General features: G+C 36.4%; 4 protein-coding genes across 9 annotated transcripts; 3 read left to right on the top strand and 1 right to left on the bottom strand.

Moving 5' to 3' along the window:
* The first annotated feature begins 2,650 nt into the window (after positions 1 to 2,650).
* Positions 2,651 to 6,576, top strand: LOC125210684 (L-gulonolactone oxidase 3). The gene is made up of 3 exons (XM_048110247.1): positions 2,651 to 3,439; positions 4,780 to 5,035; positions 5,647 to 6,576. Exons 1-3 carry the CDS (start codon positions 2,792 to 2,794, stop codon positions 6,465 to 6,467), a joined length of 1,725 nt encoding a protein of 574 aa, XP_047966204.1. The 5' UTR covers positions 2,651 to 2,791; the 3' UTR covers positions 6,468 to 6,576.
* Positions 6,577 to 7,847: 1,271 nt separating this feature from the next.
* On the top strand, positions 7,848 to 11,368 carry LOC125215412 (probable beta-1,4-xylosyltransferase IRX9H). 5 transcript variants are annotated; one of them, XR_007175258.1, is made up of 6 exons: positions 7,849 to 8,095; positions 8,392 to 9,544; positions 9,723 to 9,972; positions 10,172 to 10,345; positions 10,481 to 10,581; positions 11,123 to 11,368. XR_007175258.1 is itself a non-coding variant. In XM_048116819.1 (5 exons), exons 2-4 carry the CDS (start codon positions 8,652 to 8,654, stop codon positions 10,322 to 10,324), a joined length of 1,296 nt encoding a protein of 431 aa, XP_047972776.1. In that variant the 5' UTR covers positions 7,848 to 8,095; positions 8,392 to 8,651; the 3' UTR covers positions 10,325 to 10,345; positions 10,439 to 11,368. The 5 variants fall into 5 exon arrangements, 3 of the variants coding, with proteins under 3 accessions (XP_047972776.1, XP_047972777.1, XP_047972775.1); XR_007175259.1 differs by having other exon boundaries at positions 11,172 to 11,368; XM_048116819.1 differs by having other exon boundaries at positions 7,848 to 8,095; positions 10,439 to 11,368.
* A 1,262-nt stretch (positions 11,369 to 12,630) lies between these two features.
* LOC125212298 (VAN3-binding protein) lies at positions 12,631 to 15,061 on the top strand. Of its 2 annotated transcripts, none has more exons than XM_048112420.1 (7): positions 12,631 to 13,039; positions 13,117 to 13,185; positions 13,308 to 13,376; positions 13,454 to 13,820; positions 13,987 to 14,175; positions 14,551 to 14,658; positions 14,843 to 15,061. In XM_048112420.1, the coding sequence occupies exons 1-7, from the start codon at positions 12,836 to 12,838 to the stop codon at positions 15,016 to 15,018; spliced, it is 1,182 nt and encodes a 393-aa protein (XP_047968377.1). In that variant the 5' UTR covers positions 12,631 to 12,835; the 3' UTR covers positions 15,019 to 15,061. The 2 variants fall into 2 exon arrangements, with proteins under 2 accessions (XP_047968377.1, XP_047968378.1); XM_048112421.1 differs by having other exon boundaries at positions 12,635 to 13,039; positions 14,014 to 14,175.
* A 3,067-nt stretch (positions 15,062 to 18,128) lies between these two features.
* Positions 18,129 to 19,634, bottom strand: LOC125216004 (protein JINGUBANG-like). The gene has a single exon (XM_048117599.1). The coding sequence runs from the start codon at positions 19,610 to 19,612 to the stop codon at positions 18,206 to 18,208; it is 1,407 nt and encodes a 468-aa protein (XP_047973556.1). The 5' UTR covers positions 19,613 to 19,634; the 3' UTR covers positions 18,129 to 18,205.
* Positions 19,635 to 21,042: the final 1,408 nt, after the last annotated feature.

A 21,042-nucleotide genomic window follows, 5' to 3' on the forward strand; every position in this document is an offset into this window, starting at 1 on the left:
TTTCTTTAATTATGTGATTTAGTTTTCCTCTAATTATGTTATTCTAATTTTTTAATGACATATTAATATTTTTATAATGTCATATTTAAAATCGGAATTGTATATAATTAAAATAAAATATGAATAGTATTAATTGTTTAAGATTAATTCATGTGCTTTACATGTATGTATATAGGGATGTAGAAAAATAGAATTAGACACTTGGGCTACTAAATTCTTGAGATTTAAATGTTTGACAAAAAAAGAGGTTTCTTGGAATGTTTATTTTATGTCAATTGTTATTATTTTCGTTGCATAATATAGTTGATATAGGAGTACGAGTTTAATGATATGCACATGGTCCACTCTCCACTGCCACTTTGGGAGTGAATTGGCACCATCTCCAGTTGTCCCAGCAAAATAAATAGAGAAGGCCCCACCCACATTTTATATAGTGCTGATAAATATTGAATTAATGAAATACACGTTCTAGGGTGCTATCACATCTCCATGAAAATTGTGCTGAAATGAGGTAAATGGCAACTCCAATGCAAAAAATCCAATTATGTAGCTTAATGTTTATTTACTACTACTAGTCTATAACAAAACATAAATAAATTAACTATATATGAAATAACAATGTATTAATATACATTAAATAAAAATACATAAAAGTTATATAATCATAAATAATAAATAAAATTAAAATATTTTCTGATAATTATCAGTTTTACTAAATACAAAATACTCTACAAATATTAAAAATCGATTATAATTATAAATCTGTATCACTATAGTTATCATGATTACACTATTAATTAGATATTTAGTTAAATCATTTATATAATCGAGATGTCTTATTTTCTTTTCTTTTCTTTTTTACTTAAATAACATAAATATTATCAATATTTTATTTTTTCTTATTAAATTATTGAATTATTAAATTGACGTTATGATTTGTGTTAAAATGACAACACCTCTTAAAGTGACACCGTGACACCACATATCTAGCAATATTATAAACGCTATACAACAATCTATAGATTGCTGTATAGCGTGTTGGATATTGCTGGACGAAAAAAATTGTTGTATACAGTGTTGTATATTGCTAGCCGAGATTTTTGCACTTGAGCATTTTTTTTATTGCCACATGACAACTTATTATTCGTTCACGTGTACAAATGATTGGCTAGGAATAGTGGTATGATGTTATTTTAAGAGTGTTATCATTTTAACGCACCCCTTTTGTGGTTATACATGTAAAAAAATTATAAATCATGAAATCAACTAAAACAATATAAAATTGTTAGCAATTAATTAATAAATTTTGTTATATAAATAAAAAAACTTGTGCGAAAAAATGACTAAAATTAAAATACTATTGGGCAAAATTTTTAGTATATTGTATTGTGACTTAGATCATAGAAAAAGTAACTCAACTTATTACGATGCAAACTATACATAATTAAATACTATTAGACCTATCATCTATACATCAATACCAAAATTAATTTTAGAAATACATAATGAGTCACCACAAAAATAAGAAACAACAACAACAACAACAACAATAATAATAATAATAATAATAATAATAATAATAATAATAATAATAATAATAAAAAAAGAATATTTACAATAGACTCATAATAAAATACTACTCCACTACTTACTACTGGTAAACAATAATAACTATACTAATTTTTTTAATTTTTACAAAGAATTCATGATGCAATGGAAGAAGACAATAAAACAGTAAAATATAAGCTAGCTAACGATACATGTTTATGGATAAAAAGTATTAAGAATCTATCATAACCTTAAATTGAATCCAGGATTCATATGTTAAAAAAGTACTCCAATATCATTGGCTGAATTGTACAGCAAATAATACACATCGGTAATGTGTTTTACGAATTTCAGTTTTTCACCATCAATGCAGAAAAATAGTTACTGTACAAATCATTACCAATCAACATTAATGGATTGGCAGTTACAAACTTACAAATAATGCTTACTTATGCACATATGTAATTCACGCATGGTCGCATGGATATATTTGTGCACAAATTATGCACAACACAAATATGGATACATTGAATTAGGTGCATCGGATTCTTTCTCATTTTATCTCCATTTCTTTAAGCAATAAAAATAGCATTAACAACAAAATATTAGGAGAATTATACGTAAACTTTTATGACAAATATCTAAGTTAATTTGTTGGAAATTTTGCCCAAAGTTCAACCCAACTCGACTTTTATATAACGACGATGATGATGGTATCGCCTTGTGCAAAGACTTATATAGGTGAGGACAAGGATAGAAAGCTCGTGGCCAAATTGAAAATCTCTCAATTGTGTCGTTTTTCTCTTATCATGTTGTTTTTACTCAATTTATATTATTTTTAATATATATTTTTTCATTATTCTCAATTATTTAACTTTCACCATTTTGATCAAATTTTAGTAGTAATTTTTTTGTTTATTCATGAATCAATATGATTGGGAATTATAAACAAAAAGGCTTAAAAAAAACATGAAATGGTAAAAGTAAGGATGGAAAATATAAGTGTTCAACTTCTCAATATATGTCAATTAGTCTTGTGCGAATCACATGTAAAATGCAATAAAACGTGATTTTTCATTACATACTTCGATGTTGCATTTATAAAGATAGACAGACGACAAGGTTACTTAACTTTGAATTCAACCCAAACCATTATAAATATTGTTACCAAACCTTCCCTTCAAACCATGGCAAAATACCTCATTTATACAAACCTTACAACAATTTCCAACCACCAAAAAAAATGCGAATCCCCAATTTGTATTTCCAAACCCTAATTTTCCTCCTAGCATCCGGTTCAGCCATGCCCCCTCAAAACCCGGTCCAATGCACCCAGACCGGCTGCACCTTATCCAATTCCTACGGCGTTTGGGGCGATCGCCAGCCCTGCCACGTCACCACCGCCGTCTACCCGACCACCGAATCGGAGCTCCTCTCCGCCGTGGCCGACGCCAGCAGGAGGAGGCTGAAGGTGAAATCCGTCTCCAAATTCTCGCACACGATCCCGAAGCTCGCGTGCGGGGGTACAATCCTGATAAGCACGGAGAGGTACAACTCGAGCATCGCCGTCGATCCGGCGAATTCGGCGGTGACGGCGGACGCCGGCGCCGGGATCAGGGAGGTGATCGATCGGGCGGCGGAGGCGGGGCTGAGCCTGGCGGCGGCGCCGTACTGGGAGGGGGTGAGCGTGGGCGGCGCGATCAGCACGGGCGCGCACGGGAGCTCGTGGAGGGGGCGCGGCGGCGCGCTGCACGACCACGTGGTGGGGATTCGGATGGTGGTGGCGGCGGGGGAGGCGGAGGGATTCGCGAGAGTGGTGGATTTGAGAGAGGGAGATGAGCTCTTTAGTGCGGCCAAAGTGTCGCTGGGATTGCTTGGAGTCATTTCTAAGGTCACTTTCTAAATTTTCAATTTCTTTTAACTAAAAGATTGCTCTTTTTGGTATAGATTGGAGAAATATCATTTTTCAAATTATGTAATCGGATTGAACTTTTCACCAAATTAAGATTGATATTGAAATAAAATATACCATCATTTCTACTCCATCTATTTTCTAAAATAAAAAACTTTTGAAATAACACGATTTTACTACAACATTCAAAAAACGAAATACTATAAAATGAAAGGAGTTCCACACTTCCACTCCTATCTCGAGAGAAAGATAGTATTTCTTATTTTTGTTTTTAGAGAATAGACCATAAGACCTCTAAATATCCAACTCATGATATGAATGCAAAAGTATCTTACTATCCATTCATAGTCATATGAAATAATTATGTTATTATAAATTATTGAGTTTTCATAGTCAAATGAGTAATTATTTTATAGTACTACATTATTGAGTTTCCGTATTGTAGTATGGCAAAATCGTGTGCTCATATGCGCGTTGTCGCCATTAAATGGCAATAATTACGTGCATTAGGCAGCATGATTGCTATTAATTGATAACTAATTACTCTCCTCGTTCCATAGTAGTGAAGACGTTTCTTTTCGACATGCGATTTAAGAAAATTTGTGATTCCATAGTAGAGAAAATGTTTTTTTCGACATGCAATTTAAGAAAATATGTGTTAAGTGAGTTAAGCAAATGAAGATAAAATAGAAAATGAAAAGGGTAGAGAGCTAAAGAGTGAATAAAGTAAAAGAGAGTAAAACAAGTAAAAAGAAATATGCTGACTTTTATTTAAAAGAGAAATGACTTTTTTAATATGGAACGTACTAAAATAGGAAAAAAAAGTAGCAAAATAGTTGCACTATGTGAAATGCAGGGAGTACTATGCTTAATTAATTGAATTTTTTGGAGCACATGTCAACTAGAAGAGCTCAATCTGACTAAAAAAAAAACATTAAATCGTCATATTTGAGAGCTGAATATGACCAGAGCGCCTCTCTCTTGGTATGGGCCTGCCTCAACAAAATTTAATTAATTAGCATAATTTATAGAACTACTTAATTATTGTATTCGAAAGTTATTCATCCTTCTCTATACTAATGCGCGTAAGTAATGGCAATTCGCATCTGAGAGTTGAATACACTATTAACAAAAATTCAAAACCACATTATTATAGTCTATACTCTAATTAGGTGCTTATAAATAAAAGAAAAAAGTTTTGTAACGTTAATGATTAAAAATATTGGAATATATTAGTACTTCTAAACAAGAAAGACAATTTATATAGAAACTCAAAATATATTAGCCTTATGTTTATTCACAGAAAATACATTTGATAGGTAACGTTCTCATTGGAACCGGCTTTCAAACGAAGCATCAGGTTTAATTTCACTAGCGATGATGGCATTGAAGACGAATTCATGGACCATGCCAATAAATACGAGTTCGGAGACATCCAGTGGTACCCATCGCGACAAAAGGCTGTGTATCGCTATGATGACCGGGTTCCCATGAGCACACCGGGTGATGGAGTTAACGATTTTATCGGATTCCAGTCAAATTTTGCCCTTATCGCAAAAACAGTTCGAGCATCAGGTATGTTATCATCACGACCGTAACATGAAAAAATTGTAGTCACGTAAATAAAAATATAGAGATGATACCTATTTATGACTTTAATACCTCTACATTGGAAATTTTGCGTAGCAATGTTGAACTACATTTTAGATTCGTGTTAGTAACATTTTTATATCAAAATATGATTTGGCAAAGGCTTAATATTAGTAAAAGATGGCTAATTATTTCCATAATTTTTTACATGCCATAGAATTTCGTTTTGGTATATGAAAAATGTTAGAATGGCCTATTAACTCAATGAGTTATGTTTAGATGTACACATGATTTATATCGGATATGCTTACATATCGTATGTGAGCACATTATATAATCAACATCATTCTTGTTTAATGCACGTTTCTTGTTGTTTATTTGATTTTAGTATAATATAGTTTGATAATTAAAAAATGTTATTGATATTTTAATTTTAAAAATTTCATAAAAATCAATGTTCAATTTGTTCGTTTTCTATATAACTTCAAATAAATGAATAAAAAAAAACAGACCACCTAATCTCATCTACTTGATGCATCTTCTTCTTTTTCATCGATACCTGATGAAATCACCTCTCATTTCTGCAACAAATCCAGAAAAAGCTGCAGAGAAAGCTAAAGACGCAAATGCCAAATGCATCCTGGCGTCCTCCTTCGTCGCCTACAAAAAACTAATGGCCAACGGTTTAAAAAACAACAACCTACTCTTCACCGGCTACCCCGTCGTCGGCCACCAACGCCGCATGCAGACCTCCGGCTCGTGCCTCTACTCACCCGAGTCCGACAAGACTACCTCCTGCGCGTGGGACCCGCGGATCAAAGCCCTCTCCTTCTTCGAATCCACCGCCATCTTCCCGGCCGCCCAATTCGCCGCCTTCGTCCGTGACGTCAAGAAGCTCCGCGACCTCGCGGGCCCCGCGAGCTTCTGCGGGGCCGACATCTACAACGGCTTCCTATTGCGCTTCGTGAAGAAGTCGGAAGCCTATTTAGGTCAGCCCGAGGACTCCGTGGTGGTTGACTTTAATTATTACCGTGCAGACGAGGCAGGGACGCCTCGTCTGCACGGGGACGTGTGGGAGGAGGTGGAGCAGATGGCGTTCTTCAAGTACTTGGCAAGACCACATTGGGGTAAGAATAGGAAGGTGGGGTTTGTTAGGGTTGGGAGGAAATATCCTAATTTTGGTAGGTTTTTGGAGGCTAGGAAGGGTTTGGATCCTTTGGGGATATTTTCGAGTGATTGGTCGGATGAGATACTATTTGGGAGAGAGGGTGAGAGAGGGGATGGTTGTGCACTTGAAGGTTTGTGTGTTTGTTCGGAAGATAGGCATTGTAGCCCTAGTGATGGCTATTTTTGCCAAAGGGGGCTTGTTTATAAGGAAGCTAGGGTTTGTAGGTATTCTAACACTTCTACTACTTGATTTTATTGTGGAATATGTATTTTGATGCATGAGACTATAAGAGTCTTACTTTTGGTTGTTTTGTACTAGTTTTTATAGTTACTCATTCTATTCACATTTCATTCGCCAACTTTTTCTACTACTTTATATTCAGGTTCCATTTTACAGTAACTCATTTAATTTATTTTTCATGTGCAAACCTTTTTTCGCTACATTCTTTTGCATTTCTTGAAACACAATCAAGGAAGGAAAAATTTATATACTTGACTTGACCTCTTTTGAATTCCTTACTTATGACTTGTCAAGGTTTCTTCATATGAATAAATGATTAGAAAATATGAAGGAACAATATTAATTATGCAACAATAGACCATAATTAATGACCATATTAATTGAAACAATAGACCCTCGAGGAACATAATAGATAATGGATACATATTTTTAAGTCTAAACATACATATTCATAGTTTGGAAGAGACTAGTAAGATTTAAATCTTAATGCCAAAATCGCACCAATCACTTGACTAGGTTGTGCAATCTTAATCCAGAATAACAAACTAACAACAAAAATGAGATTTAATCAAACGTTTAGTTTACATGACTAAATTTGTGATGAATAACTCGACCTAATCATGCAAATATCAATTAATTTTGTTATAGTTAGTTTTAAACACATGAGGTAATTTAACTAACATAGTCTTAATTTTTTCATTTTCGTGTAATTTGTACTCCTAAAATATTCCAACACTATTTCCTCTCTCCCACCAGAAATGGAAAGATATGGGCTTGTATTTAGGGCCTTCTACATTAATTTTATAAAAGGCCTCTTAGCAACGATCAATTAAATGAACAATTTTTTTTTGTATATAATGAAATATTTGAATTAGCACTATAAAATGTAGTAGTAATTAAATTTGATTTAAACCGAAAACCACATCAACACAACGTACATTAAATGGAAAGTATCTCGTTTTCAAGAGTAATTAGTCATAATTAAAATGGTTGATTAAACTTAATGCTCATTTGAATTTAGAAGTCGCAGCACGGATTTAAGTATTTAACATTAATAACAATTAACACACATTGCATACACACAAATTCGTATTAATAGCTACTACCATACCTTGATGAATTTTCCTTTTCACGACATAGTATAATAAATGCACAACACAATGTCCTAAAAATTTGTTAAAAATCATTAAAAAGCTGTTAAAAAAAATTGAAGACTCTCAAAGCATGTGATGTAATTATGCAACAATATGGTGTCTCTAATTTAATTATTGCAACATTTTTTAAATCATAATTATACACATTGAAATTCAATCTCTATATGTTGTTCTTGAAAATGATACCAATCCACATATTTGCAAAGATACTACCTTTCTTTATTCCTATGACTTTTCTATATGCAAACTTTTCTATGACTTGAATCAACCTAAAGTTGAATTCATCTTTTTGTTGTAGATCTGAGGTTGTAATAATAATTTAATATAGGAGAATTCTGGGCCCTCTTGTGTTTGAATTTATCACTTTCTATTGGATTTGGTTTGTAGTTGTACACACTTATTCCCCTCTTTTTCCCACTCTCTTGCATCTCTTGAAATTGATGCAAAAATTGAAGTCTCTCATCATTTCGGGATGAAATTAAGGTAACTGATTCTTGCTAAATCCTTGTTTTTTTCATTATCTAAGCTTCAAGATTAGTTTTTTGGTAGGATTGAGATGTGAATTTTTGCTGGCTTTGTAGCTGTGGATGTTCGTTTATGGTTTTTGAAAGCTCATATTTTGTTTCTAGCTTGCATCTGTGATTGGAAGGAAAATACTAATTCTAAAAATAATAGTGATTTGAATTTTTTAATGGGATTTGTTTGTGGAGGAAGTTAGTGTATGTTTAAGCTTTGAAGATTGATTATGATGTCTCAGAATGGAGTCTGTTGCGTTGCAGAATCATAAAAATCAAATCTTTGTTTCAAGTGATATAAAGGGAAAGAAGAAGAGAGGATTGTCTACTTTGATATAGCAGCAGTTACTTATCAGATAATCATGTTTGCAAAGGTGGGAAACTGCATTTGGTATGATAAGCATATTGTCTGAGTGGAGGGGGGTCTTTGTTAGGGCGAAATTCGAGAAAACGGAATGTCATGTTTAGGAATTGAAAGAAACTGTGTGGGTTGGGGAAATCGGATCTCTTAGTAGGGATTTGTGATGGCCTCAATCAGAAGAACATTGTCTCCCGTTCCTCGACCGGGAGGTTTAGCTAATGGTGAGGCTTGTCAAGTGGCGTCGCCTCTGTCCAAGTCGTCTTCCAACAGTCAGAGCTACCCTCCACAAGGGGGTTTGTTGTCTTCCTCGTTGGGATCCTTGGACTATGCGTTGTACAAAGTACAGAGCTTCGTTCTTGGACTTTTCTCACAACGAGCTTCTAGGGATGTTGATAGGTCGAGGATGAAGGGGCAGAGTTGGCGGAGGGCGTATTTACATTTCTTGTTGTGCTTTGTTGTTGGTATCGTTGCTGGGCTCACACCATTTGTACCGGTGAGTATGTCCGCGAATTCCTTGCCTAAGCAAGAAGCTTTTGATTCAGATGAGTTGCTTGGGTTGAAAAATGAGATTTCGGTAGTAGGCAAAGTTTCTTTGCCAAAGAACTCTACATTGGATATAGAGAAGGCGAGTGTTAAAGTGAAAAATCCTCCTCCTGACTATTCACTTTTAAATAAGTCGTTGGATCTGTCTCGTGATGGGGTGTTTGATAAGCTTCTGATCATCATCACTCCTACACATGCTAGGCCGCTTCAGGCCTACTTTCTGGATCGCTTGGCACAAAGGTTGAGACTGATCCGACAACCTCTTCTTTGGATAGTTGTTGAGATGAATTCTCAATCCATGGAGACAGCTGAATTGCTGAGGAACTCCGGAGTCATGTACAGACATCTCGTATGCAGTATCAAGAACGCAACCGAGATAACAGATAGAAGTGCACCCCTTAGGAATGTGGCCCTCTCACACATAGAGACACACCGTCTTGATGGGATTGCTTACTTTGCAGACGAAGATAACATATACTCGACTGCCCTCTTCGACCATATGAGAAACATTAGGTACTGCCTCCATCTCAACCACTTTTATTAAGCGTTCTGTATTACATGCTTGAATTTTCTAAGAGGGAACCAATTTAATGTCGAACTTACTCATCTCTTCGAGCAACTTAGATGCATGGAGCTAGTGAATCAGTAACCTATCCCAATCGTGATGATACTGAACAATTTATTGATGCAGTCGGATTGGGACATGGACAACGGCCAAGCTGGTGCAAAGCAGAGACGGAATTCTTCTGGAAGGTCCGATTTGTAACAGCTCCCAAGTGTTAGGGTGGCACGTTGATGACAAGAAGAAACGATCTCAGAGATTCCACGCTGAGATGTCAGGTTTTGCCTTTAATAGCACCGTCATCTGGGATACAAAGAGATGGCACCGGCCTACAAATGAACCTATCAGGCAGATTGAGACAGTGAAGCAAGACTTGCAAGTGAGTTTCCGTGTACCTGTACACTATGCTACTTCTAGAAACAGAAACAACGAGCCACGATATGAATGCTTAAGGGATGTTGTAACTTACATTGTAGAACTTAAAGACGCTGAAAGGAAGGAAAAAGTAGAACAATTTGAGAGTTCAAAGATGCTAATTTTTTTTAAAGCATCATGTTAACATATCTACTCCGTTGCAGGCAACCACGTTCATCGAACAGCTCGTGGAGGATGAGAGCCAAATGGAGTGCTTCTCTACGGAGACTTCGGGAATCATGGTTTGGCATCACACATATACATACCCTCATAACTGGTTTACTAGTATTTCGAGTGCCATCACTCCACTTGACTGATGCTTTGCAATTTTGGTTCAAGTAAGAAGACGAGATAATGTTTAGCCATTTCCTTTGTTCGTTTCCCTTCTTCTCAATCACGTAGTATTAAGTTTCATTTGTTTCTCTTTTAAGTTCTGGAACTGAGGTGTAGACGATGCTTGTTGCCATCTGCAGTCTCAGGTAAACGAGCTTGTGCAACGAATCCTTGTCGGATTCATGGAGATTGGACATCCAGCAGATTCATTTGAGCGTCTTTCCCCAGTCTCAGGTCCGAGGTGGGATATTATTCATGTACAGCTTCTGATTTTATATGATTACTAGCCATCCATGAGAGGGAAACATGCTGTCATGAAAGCTAGAGTAATTGGAGTTTTGCATATTTTTTCCAATATTAGCCATTTATAACTTTTTTTCCCTTCTTTCCTCTAAATTTTCATGGTGCAATTGTGTGTTGATCTTTGTGAAAGAAAAAGTGCTTTCCTCTCTCTCTATCTCTAGTTAGGCCTTTTCTTAGGAGAAGACTGCATTCTCTCTAGTTAGGAGACATGGTGGGAAGGGAATAAGTGGAACTCACTTCATTCTTTCCCACTCCACCAAGAAAAATCACCATGGTTTTTACTTTTTTCATTTTTATTGACATTCTCTGCAAGAAAGCTCAAGAAATTTATTTGTCGATGATTCCCGGTATCGATCTGATCTTGGTTGCCCTACTTCATAGTTCTTTCATATCGTTTGTTGTAGCTCTTGCTATGTGTGTTGCCTTTATATGTCTCTTCCTCGCGTTTTGTGTTGTCCTGCTTCTTATTGTGCTTGTAGATCTCCGTGATATCTTTTCGTTCGTGTCGTGCTATCTTGTCGTCGTTAGATCTCACATGGAGTTGGCTTTCGTGCTCTCTCTGGTGGTCTTGATAAGATTCACTGTCGGTACATCATTAGCTTTGAGATCAATTGTGCCAATGAAAATGAAAATGCTAACGGTGAAAATGTAGTAGCATCCTTTTCATGGGGATTATTTGCTGCTATGTAACTATGATTGCTTTATTTAATTCTGTGTTCAATTTATGATCTGTGGAGTTTTTTTGGTTTCGTAAAATATGAATCTATTAACATGGGTTTATCATTTATGACCCGATATAACGAATGAACATAAGAATTGAAGTTTCCAAAAAATAAAAGAGAATTTTTTTGGAGTACTAAATGTCCCCTATTTTATTTTTCATCCGCTCACTATTAAATGTTTTATTGCATTTTTATTATGTTTTGAGTGAACTACAAAAATATTTTTTAGACAGTTGAGTTTGCATATTTACAGTTATCTTATAGTAGCATAATTTAGAATTTAAACTACAATTCAAATTAAATCTGTCTAAAACGAAAACAAACCAATTTTATTTAGTTAATAAGTCGAACTAAAACCAATTTTGTTGTTAAGAATTAAGATTATATTATTATTATAGTTCAAATTGGATTATAGTGCGGTATGTGTAAAGGAATAATGGACTAAGTTGATGGGATCAATGAAGGAAGTATTTTTTTTTTAAGAAACCAACCAAAACGCAAGTAATATAAAATTCTAGCGAAGTGGGCTAGGATTAAAAGGCTGGTAATGGCGTACGTGGGGGAATTAATTAATAAAATAATACTCAGTGCACCACAATCAAATTAATCTACTTGATTAGGCTTAACGCTTAACTTAAAGCAAAGATTAAAAGCCGCACTTAACTTATTTATGCATACAATTTAGTAAACTACCATCATTACGCTCATCATAATTCCAATTATTCACTAAATAATTATCGTCATGCAATATATATGGCTGCTAACTTCAATATACAAACGAAACACTAGCCTTAATTTAAATTGAATCATTTGAAATATAATTGATGATGAATTATAACTTTATTGGTAAGTGGAATTTCCTCTTCTGCGCTGCAAATTAATCGATACAAAACAAGTTCCTTAACATTCGATTAAACTATATAAAAACCAATATTAATTAATTATAAAAAGCACATTACATAAATTGATGACATAGAAATACGACCAACTCCAACTGGGAGCTTTTTTTGTGACAATTCGATGCAGAAATTCTGCAAAGTGTGGTCAAGACTAATAGAATCAAAAGAGAGCACTATACTTTCAATATCCAAAAATCAGCTGAATTTTTGGGTCAGACAAATATTCTTCATTATTTCAATCCAAATAAAGCTACCACATAATGGAATTGAGGGCCCTCATTTCTTACCAACAGTGTTAATGGAGGATTATAAAGATCCCTTTGTAATAATTTGACCCGCCGTTCAAGGGGAAAAAAAAGCTGAAATTTTTTTAAAAAAGAAGTGAATTTTTTTACTAAAGCAGACATTTTATGAAGTTGGTCACAGAGTTTGCTCAATAGCTTTATCTGTTTGTAGTAATTTTTATTTGTTTAATTGTAGGAAACCTTACTAATAAATAGAAGGTGCTGTTTGTAGCATTTTCAATTTGAGCTTATTTTTAGTAGAGTTGGAGAGTTGTAGAGAGTAAGTGATGTCCAAGTCCAATCGGCTCAAGAACATCGAGGAGGAAAGTGCCGAGGAGTGGCCCCCGGTGTCGTGCCCTCAGCCGGAGACCCCGACCGAGTCGATGGAGTTCCTAGCCAGGTCATGGAGCGTGTCGGCCATCGAGCTCTCCAAGGCTCTTTGCAACACCCACAATGAGGAGAAACCCGACCGCGAAAGCTCCTTGCTCGTTGTACGCAATTTAATTTGACGATTTTTAAGTTGTTTGAAACGAGTATGAAGAAATTAACGATATTTACTTAATTGTAGAAAAACAATCAACCCTTGTTAGCCTCGGGCAGCCCTCCGGAGTCACCAAGGGGGAGCGACGAGACTAAGGTAATTACTAGTGTAACATTTTTTTTTCTCTCCAATCTCGTGTTTGACTTAATTCATTAATACGTGTTGAGTCATATATATTTATGTTCGAGTTTAATTTCGTTTAAATTATAAAATAATAGGAGCTACTCTTACTGCATCAAGCCCTCAACCCGGAGTTCGAATCCCACCAACACCTTCTCTCTAACGGAGTAAGCACGTTCTAAAAAAACGACATTCGATTTCAGAAAAAAACATATGAAATTAACGATTAATCCGAAAAATGCAGCCGATATACAAAAGCGCGGTGAAGAGGAAGACGATGGGGAGGCGGATCAAAGACCACAAGGAGCGGAAGAAGCACGAGATCCGAGCTCACAACGCGCAGCTCCACGCGGCGGTCTCCGTCGCCGGAGTTGCGGCGGCGGTGGCGGCGCTTGCGGCGGCCTCGCCGGAAAAGTCAGCAAAAGCCAAGAAAAAGCCTTCCAAAAAAGCCTCTGCGGTAGCATCGGCCGCGGCACTGGTGGCGTCGCACTGCATAGAGATGGCCGAGGAATTGGGGGCCGACCGGGATCACATCCTCGCCGTCGTGCACTCGGCGATCAACGCGAGGACCAACGGCGACGTCATGGCCCTCACCGCCGGCGCCGCCACAGGTATATATCAATTTCAATCAACTAATTAAATGTTGTTTTTTTAATAAATAAACATAAATTTTTTTAAGACCGTAGTATAGTGGACTCGAATCTGAGACCTTTGACCTCGAATATTAACCAGTTACATAATTAGGCCAACACACAACTAATTATAATGTTGTTATTGGCTGCACTCAATTTTTGTGTGGTGTAGCGTTGAGAGGCGCGGCGACGCTGCGAGCGCGGCTGCATAGGGAGAGTGGCGCCGCGGTGGCATTGGTGGAGGAGAGTGGTTGGAGCTGCAAGGAATCAAGCGTCTCTAATTTGCTTAATTTTGTAGCTAAAGGTGGCGAGCTACTTAAGCGCACAAGGAAAGGTGGAGACGGCTATATATTATGTGCAATGTTGAAAATTATCAAATAAATCAAGAAATATGATCAAATCATGATCCGCCCCAGTCCCACACTTATCAATACGCTATGATGTGACAGTCGGTTTAAAATATGTAGACAAAAAATCGTTTCGATCTTAATCATATGTTGTCATTTTGCCCAATGCTGTTTTATCCATGCGGTTTTAAACCGATTGTCACACCAGCGCGTAATTCACCGGGAAATGGAGGATAAGATAATTGAGAAAATTTCATCTTTCATAATTTAATTTTCAGAATTTGATTATCTTTCGTGATTTATTCAATAACTTGCGTTATAGTATAAAATACTCTGAAAATTTTAATTTTGAATGGTTGCAGGGGATTTACATTGGAAACAAGTATCGTTCAACATAAATTCCAATTGGGAAGTGGTGGTTAAGATGAAGAGCAAGCACATAGGGGGCACATTCACCAAGAAAAAGAAATGTATGTAATCGTCTCTTCTTTTTTTTGTGATACACACTCTAAATGACTTGAACTCTCACAACACATTGGAGTGAAATGTTTTACAAAATGAGATATGTTTAGTCGTCAAATATACTCCCTATGGTCGTTGTTACTTGTTAATTATGATAGTTTAACATAGCTAATGAAAAAAATGTGGTTGCAGGCATAGTTTCGAGGGTTTACAACGACGTGGCAGCGTGGCCGGGGCGCGAAGCAGAGGATGCAGGCTACTTTGCGGTGCAAACTGAAGATAGAGTGATTGAATTTGAATGTGGAAACAAGGACAAACACATCTGGATTGAAGGCATACAAAATATGTTGCATTTGCATCTTGTGTAACATGCTTATTAATATGTGAAAACTGGCGGGATTTAAGTGATCACTAATTCTGGTTAAATTTTATGTTATGTGATGTGACAAAATTTAAATGATCGATTAAGTTGTACAAAGATTAATCTTGACAATTTTCTAATTTTAGTAGTGGTTTTGTATATATGTTGGAATATTACCTAACGGGTGTTTTGGGCTTAGGCCCAGTAACGATTAGCCCATATTGACTTTGAGCACAATCCCCATTTAGTTGACCATGAAATCGACCAATTTCTTCTTTTTGTATAGTGATATATATAAATATTGCTTTTAATTGGTGGTAATAGCTCAAATTGATCGATTAATTAGAATTTTTTTTTTCCAATAAGCCATATTAAATGTTTACAGGTTTAGAATGTTTAGATTTCCTACATGGTTATGTGCAGAAAAAAAAAAGATTAGTAGTGAGTCAGTGACATAATTTTAGTGGCACCATGAAAGGTGATCCTAAAATTTGATAAGTACTAGTACTAGAACATTTTTTGATTATCAAAGCATGCAAATAAATTTTGCAATATCTCTATTCACACACACACACACACACACACACACAAACATCATAATCTTTATGAATAAAACTAATATTATTCAATAATTAATTATAAATAGATTATACTACTAAAATAGTTATTTTGACATGTTGCATTATAAAATCAGCCGCGCCCTCAAATATCACTAAATTTAATGACATGCATTTATTTTTGTTACACGTGTAATAGCTACCTAACTATAACATCTCATAACTTTATTTAATGACATTTATAAGTATCATAAATTTTCAAATATTATGTCACCATTATAATATTTTATTGCAGTAGTATATACACTGAAAAAAGAAGTAACGTTAATTAAAAAAATGATAAGTATACATTTAGCATTACTTTTAAATCTGGTTTTAAACAATGCCTTTTAATTAAAAACAAACTTGTATTTCTCAAAATGCTCAACACTCAACTCCAGTTGGGAATTGAAGAGACGACAAAAACATCAAAAAATATATGGTAGTTACGAATATTGATAACGAAACCTATGAGCAGATGAGTTCTTACATCGCATTAATGATGTTGGTCTCTATGTTATAGTAATAAATCCACATAAATACGTAAACTGAAAATACATATAATAGAGATTTCACAATTAAAAAAAAAAAAAAAACAGATTGACGGATTTAACGATGGCATGTAACATGTTTGATTATGATGAAGATGTCTTTTCTCAGTGAAAAGCTAATAAAATTAGAAGTTATATATGGTCTAACTGTTTTATAAATTGATTTGATAATCAATTTTAAGAGACGTTATTTTATAAACTTGTTCATCGTATCATTCATCATTGAAACCTACAATTTTATACGAGTTAGAGTTGTAATTCAAGACACGTATTTTGAAACCGTATTCCTACAAGAAAATAAGAGTTAACAATAACGAAGATAATGAGGATGACAACGGTAGAGGAAGCAACCAAAACAGTGACATCGGAGTCCAAACATGGCAACAGGGAAAATCCGTTTGCCCATTTCAGTCCATGTCAGCGCGAGACATATCATATGACAACGACTATACAACTGTTTAGTAAAATCATGTACCAGTATATATACTTCTTTGCTTTTAATGAAGTAGTTATGGATGGTCAATTGTATAATTACGTCTTTATTTTTTAGGCAATGGTAGCTAGAATAAGCCCACTACAATTATGCGTCATAAAGTGCTGTTGCAATCTTCACCTATTTAATATTCTTATTATTGCCTCAATTAAGTAGGAAAGAGAGTAATCGAATTTAAACCAAGCTTAAAATTCAAAGTAAATTAAAAGCTTGCATGTGAACTGGCTTCGTATCTTCATAATAGACTCATTACTTCTTTCTTTAATGCAATCCATTAATAACGTAATTAAGGAACCGGACTGCGAATTATGAAGCTTGGACGAGGCAAATTAGGAAATAATAATGTATGGTATGTGTAATACACATATATTATGTGTGATTGTTTTGCAAAAACTTCATCATCACAAAAAAGGCATGCAAATTATTTCATTATGTGTTACTAATACTGCTTATACATTTTAATATTTTTTTTATTTCAAATAGTAAATTTACAAATGAGACTCGTCAAATTACTTAACATTAAAATAGAGATGGGTGACATTTTTGTAAGATTCATCATATCTCACTTTTGAATTACATATTTTTACAATGGCATGCATGTTAGTATAATATTCTTAGATTTTGAGTCAAACGGAAGTAATTTTGTTTATATCAGTTTTATTACTATTACTCCCAATATCTTGATATTGGACTACATAAGTTATAATGTAAAATTAATACAACGAAAGAGGTAAATAAAATAACAATTAACAATTGAAGTATGTTAATTGAATGTAGATATATATATAGGAGAGAGAGATGGACGGATATAGTATTAATTTTGTAAGTCTCCTTTTAATTTTCTCCTTACTACTATGCTTTACTACATACATTGAAAAAGCTGCTTTGATTAAAATATTGTACAAACATACGTATGCTATCAAAATATTAAACCATACTAAAAAATAAATAAATCTAGCAATGTCAATGACTAATTATTAATTAGGTATGTATTTATTGTATGAGATATTTGGATCCAAAATGAAGATAAAATAATTTCAAAAGATGATTCAGACAGTGATGAATTCAGGATTCAAAAATGGAGGGGGCAGAATATAACATTACTAGCTTGGTTTAGGGTGGATATGACTATTTTTTTATGGTCTCCAGGGCAATGTTGGAGACAAACAGAGCAGACAGACATACAAATTTTTCGACGGATAAGGAGAAATTAATCGCACGTGGAATTCGACGAAGAAGACGAAACATTTTAAGCGAAATATTCGAATGAGTGCACAACAACTATAAACTGAAAATCAAGTTTAAAAATTCGCATAGAGATGATTTACAAAATGTCGGAATATAATAGACAAATTAATTGTTGCAGCTTACATTATTAATATAACTAAACTAGCGACAAAATTCCCCAAAATTATGAATTTTTGCTCTAATTCTGGTATAACAATTTTTCGCCGAAAACTTCTTAAAAATATCAGAATTGGCCCAAAATTCATGATTTTAAACACCAATATCCCTTAATATTATCCATTGATGACTAAAATATCTAAAAAAAAATCAGTGAAACGGATCAGTACCAAGTTTCTTTTCCACCCACGAAGGGCTCAAAACCGGACTCGCCTCATACTCCCCTCCCTTCGCCGCCGTCTCGACCGGCGGCGGCCTCCTCTGCGAAGCCTCCACCTCCTCCGGCATCACCTTAATCCTCCACACCTTAAACGTCTGATCCAACCCCGCACTATACAGCAGAAACCCCATCACCACCACCTTCTCCACCTCCAGCGCCGCCGCGAGGCACTTCACCGGCCCCCGATGCGCGTCCAGCACCGCCAGGCACTCGTGGAAGCAGCTCCCCTCCTCCCTCCGCCATATCCTAATCGTCGTATCCTCCGATCCGCTGAAGATGAGCTTCTCAATCGCCGCCAAACACAGCACCGCGAATCTGTGCCCCTGCAGAAATCCGCCGTGGTTGAACCTCCCGGAGCTCCTCTCCTTCTCCCAGAAATTGATCACGCCGTCCGAGCTTCCGGAGTAGAGGAAGCACGACGACGACGACGCGCTCAGCGCCAGCGCGTTCACGGGGGACGGCTGGAACCGGAGCGTCATCGTCAGCGTGTGCGAGCTCTGGCCGTAGACGCGGCGCCAGAGCTTCACGGCCCCGTCCGAGGAGCAGGTGAACACGCAGCCGTCGTCCTGGTTGACCACAACGGCATTCACCTGGTCCTCGTGGGCCGCGAAGGAGTCCACGCACCGCGCGTCGGACACGCGCCACGCCTTCACGGTGCGATCCCACGACGCGGTGTAGAGGATCCCCTCCGCGTGGTTGTACGCCATGCATGAAATGTTGTCCCTGTGTTTAAAATTAGGGTTTCGCGAGAATGAAAAGAGGGATTTTGGTTTTGGGAACGTGGCGATTTTCTTCGCGTGGAAAGTCTCTGCCGCGGCGGCGGCGGCAGAGAATGTCCAGGCGCGGACCTTGCGGTCCGCGTGGGAGGTGAAGAGGGTGTTGCCGTGGGCGAGGATGGAGCGGACCTCGCCCGCGGCAGCGGACGCCCTGAAGTGTCCGCGCTCTGTGCAGTCAGGCTGGCGCCAGGCGCGGACGCGGGAGCTCTCAGAGCCGGTGAAGACGAGGCCGTTGGAGACGGCGATGGAGAAGATGGTGCCGTCTTGGCGGTGGAGGGAGGCGATGCAGTGGTAGAGGAGGGCGGGGGAGGGGGTCTGGTGGGGGGAGAGGCTCCATGGGGAGTCAGGGCTGGGGGGAGGGAGGAGGGAGTAGAAGTTGGGGCTGGCTGCGGCGGAGGAGGACCGGGGAGGGCTGTAGAGGAGGTTGTCGTGGTGGTGGTCGTAGAGCTGGGGGAGGGATTTGAAGGAGGCGCGGGGCGGGGATTGGTGGGGTTTCGCGGTGTCGCCGTCGTCGTAGAAGGTGGTGCATGGAGGGGGAGTTTGTGAGGTATAGCGCTCCATGGCCTTGGGGAATTGACAGAGTTTTGGTGTATTTGGAATTTATATGTGTTGATTATATGATTCACTTAATAATCTGACGAGCTGATTCATTATTCCGTTGTTATCAGAATATATCACGTGAGACATAAATCAAACTTTTTGCAAAATTAAATAGTAGTAGTAGTACTCCCTCCGTTCCATAGTAATGGAAGCGTTTCTTTTCGGCACGGAGATTAAGAAAAATTGTGTTAGGTGAGTTAAGTAAAGGGAGAATAAAGTGGAAAATGAAAAAAGTAGAGAGATGAAGAAAGAAAAAAGTAAGAGAGAGTAAAGTAGGTGTGAAAAAATGTGTTTACTTTACTAAGAAGGGAAATGACTCTATTACTATAGAACGTACCAAAATGGCAAAATGACTCTATTACTATGAAACAGAGGGAGTACTAATTTCTAAAGAAAATAGAAATTGTGACATTCTGGAGAATATTGATTGATATGAGAGTTGTGAATTGAAGAAGTTGGATATAATAGTATTTGGTGTGGGTTGATTTCGAATTTAATTGGCATTGAAGATGTATCTGCTTTGGTAGGTAGTGCATATTTTGGTAAAAGCTGATCACCGCCCTATTTACGATTTACGTAACCTGCAACTGTCAATGTTGTTTGATTCTTCAATTTTATATTCACATCTCTACATTTAATAAAACTACTCCTCCCTATTTTTTATAACTATTATTCGAGATTAAGATACAAATTAACTTTTTCAACGTCTTGGACCACATTTTAGGTCGTGTCACGAAAACATCTTAAACCAGATTTTGGAACCACGCTTAAAACAATTGGACAATATATGATATATATTCCCTATAGTAATGTTTTTTGTACTACCATACCTTGTGACAACTGACAACACTGCATTCTAAGTATATCACATTTTAGTTCAGAACTTATAAGAAGATTGTACAAATAAATGAAATAATTTTATACTTACAATTAAAAAAGACTCATAGACTCGTTTAATCCATTTCCTATTTACTTGTCTTTGTTACTTCATCCGTCCATCAGTTAATCACTAATTACTCATTTGATTTGCATTTCTTTTATAAAATTAATCTAAAAAAATATATGACCTATCTTCTATATAATTTTATAAAACTAAATAGTTTCTTAAAACACGAATAAATAAAAAATAGGACATTTGTTATCAAAAGGATTGAAGGCTATTTTTCGTAAAAGCCCAATTAATTCAAGTTTACTCACTCATGAGAGTGTTCAGCCCATGGGCTATAGTGGCCCAACCAGTATGCTTATATCAGATCATCCATTTCATTTTGATTATTTTTGAAAAACAAATAATGACATATTTCACTAATCACATTTCACTCACGTCTTATACTAAAATTAATATATAAAAGTAAGATTCATATTTTACAAACGGTTTCTTTCACTATTTT

This window comes from Salvia hispanica, chromosome 3 (genome assembly GCF_023119035.1).
Source record: "Salvia hispanica cultivar TCC Black 2014 chromosome 3, UniMelb_Shisp_WGS_1.0, whole genome shotgun sequence".
Lineage (NCBI taxonomy): Eukaryota > Viridiplantae > Streptophyta > Magnoliopsida > Lamiales > Lamiaceae > Salvia > Salvia hispanica.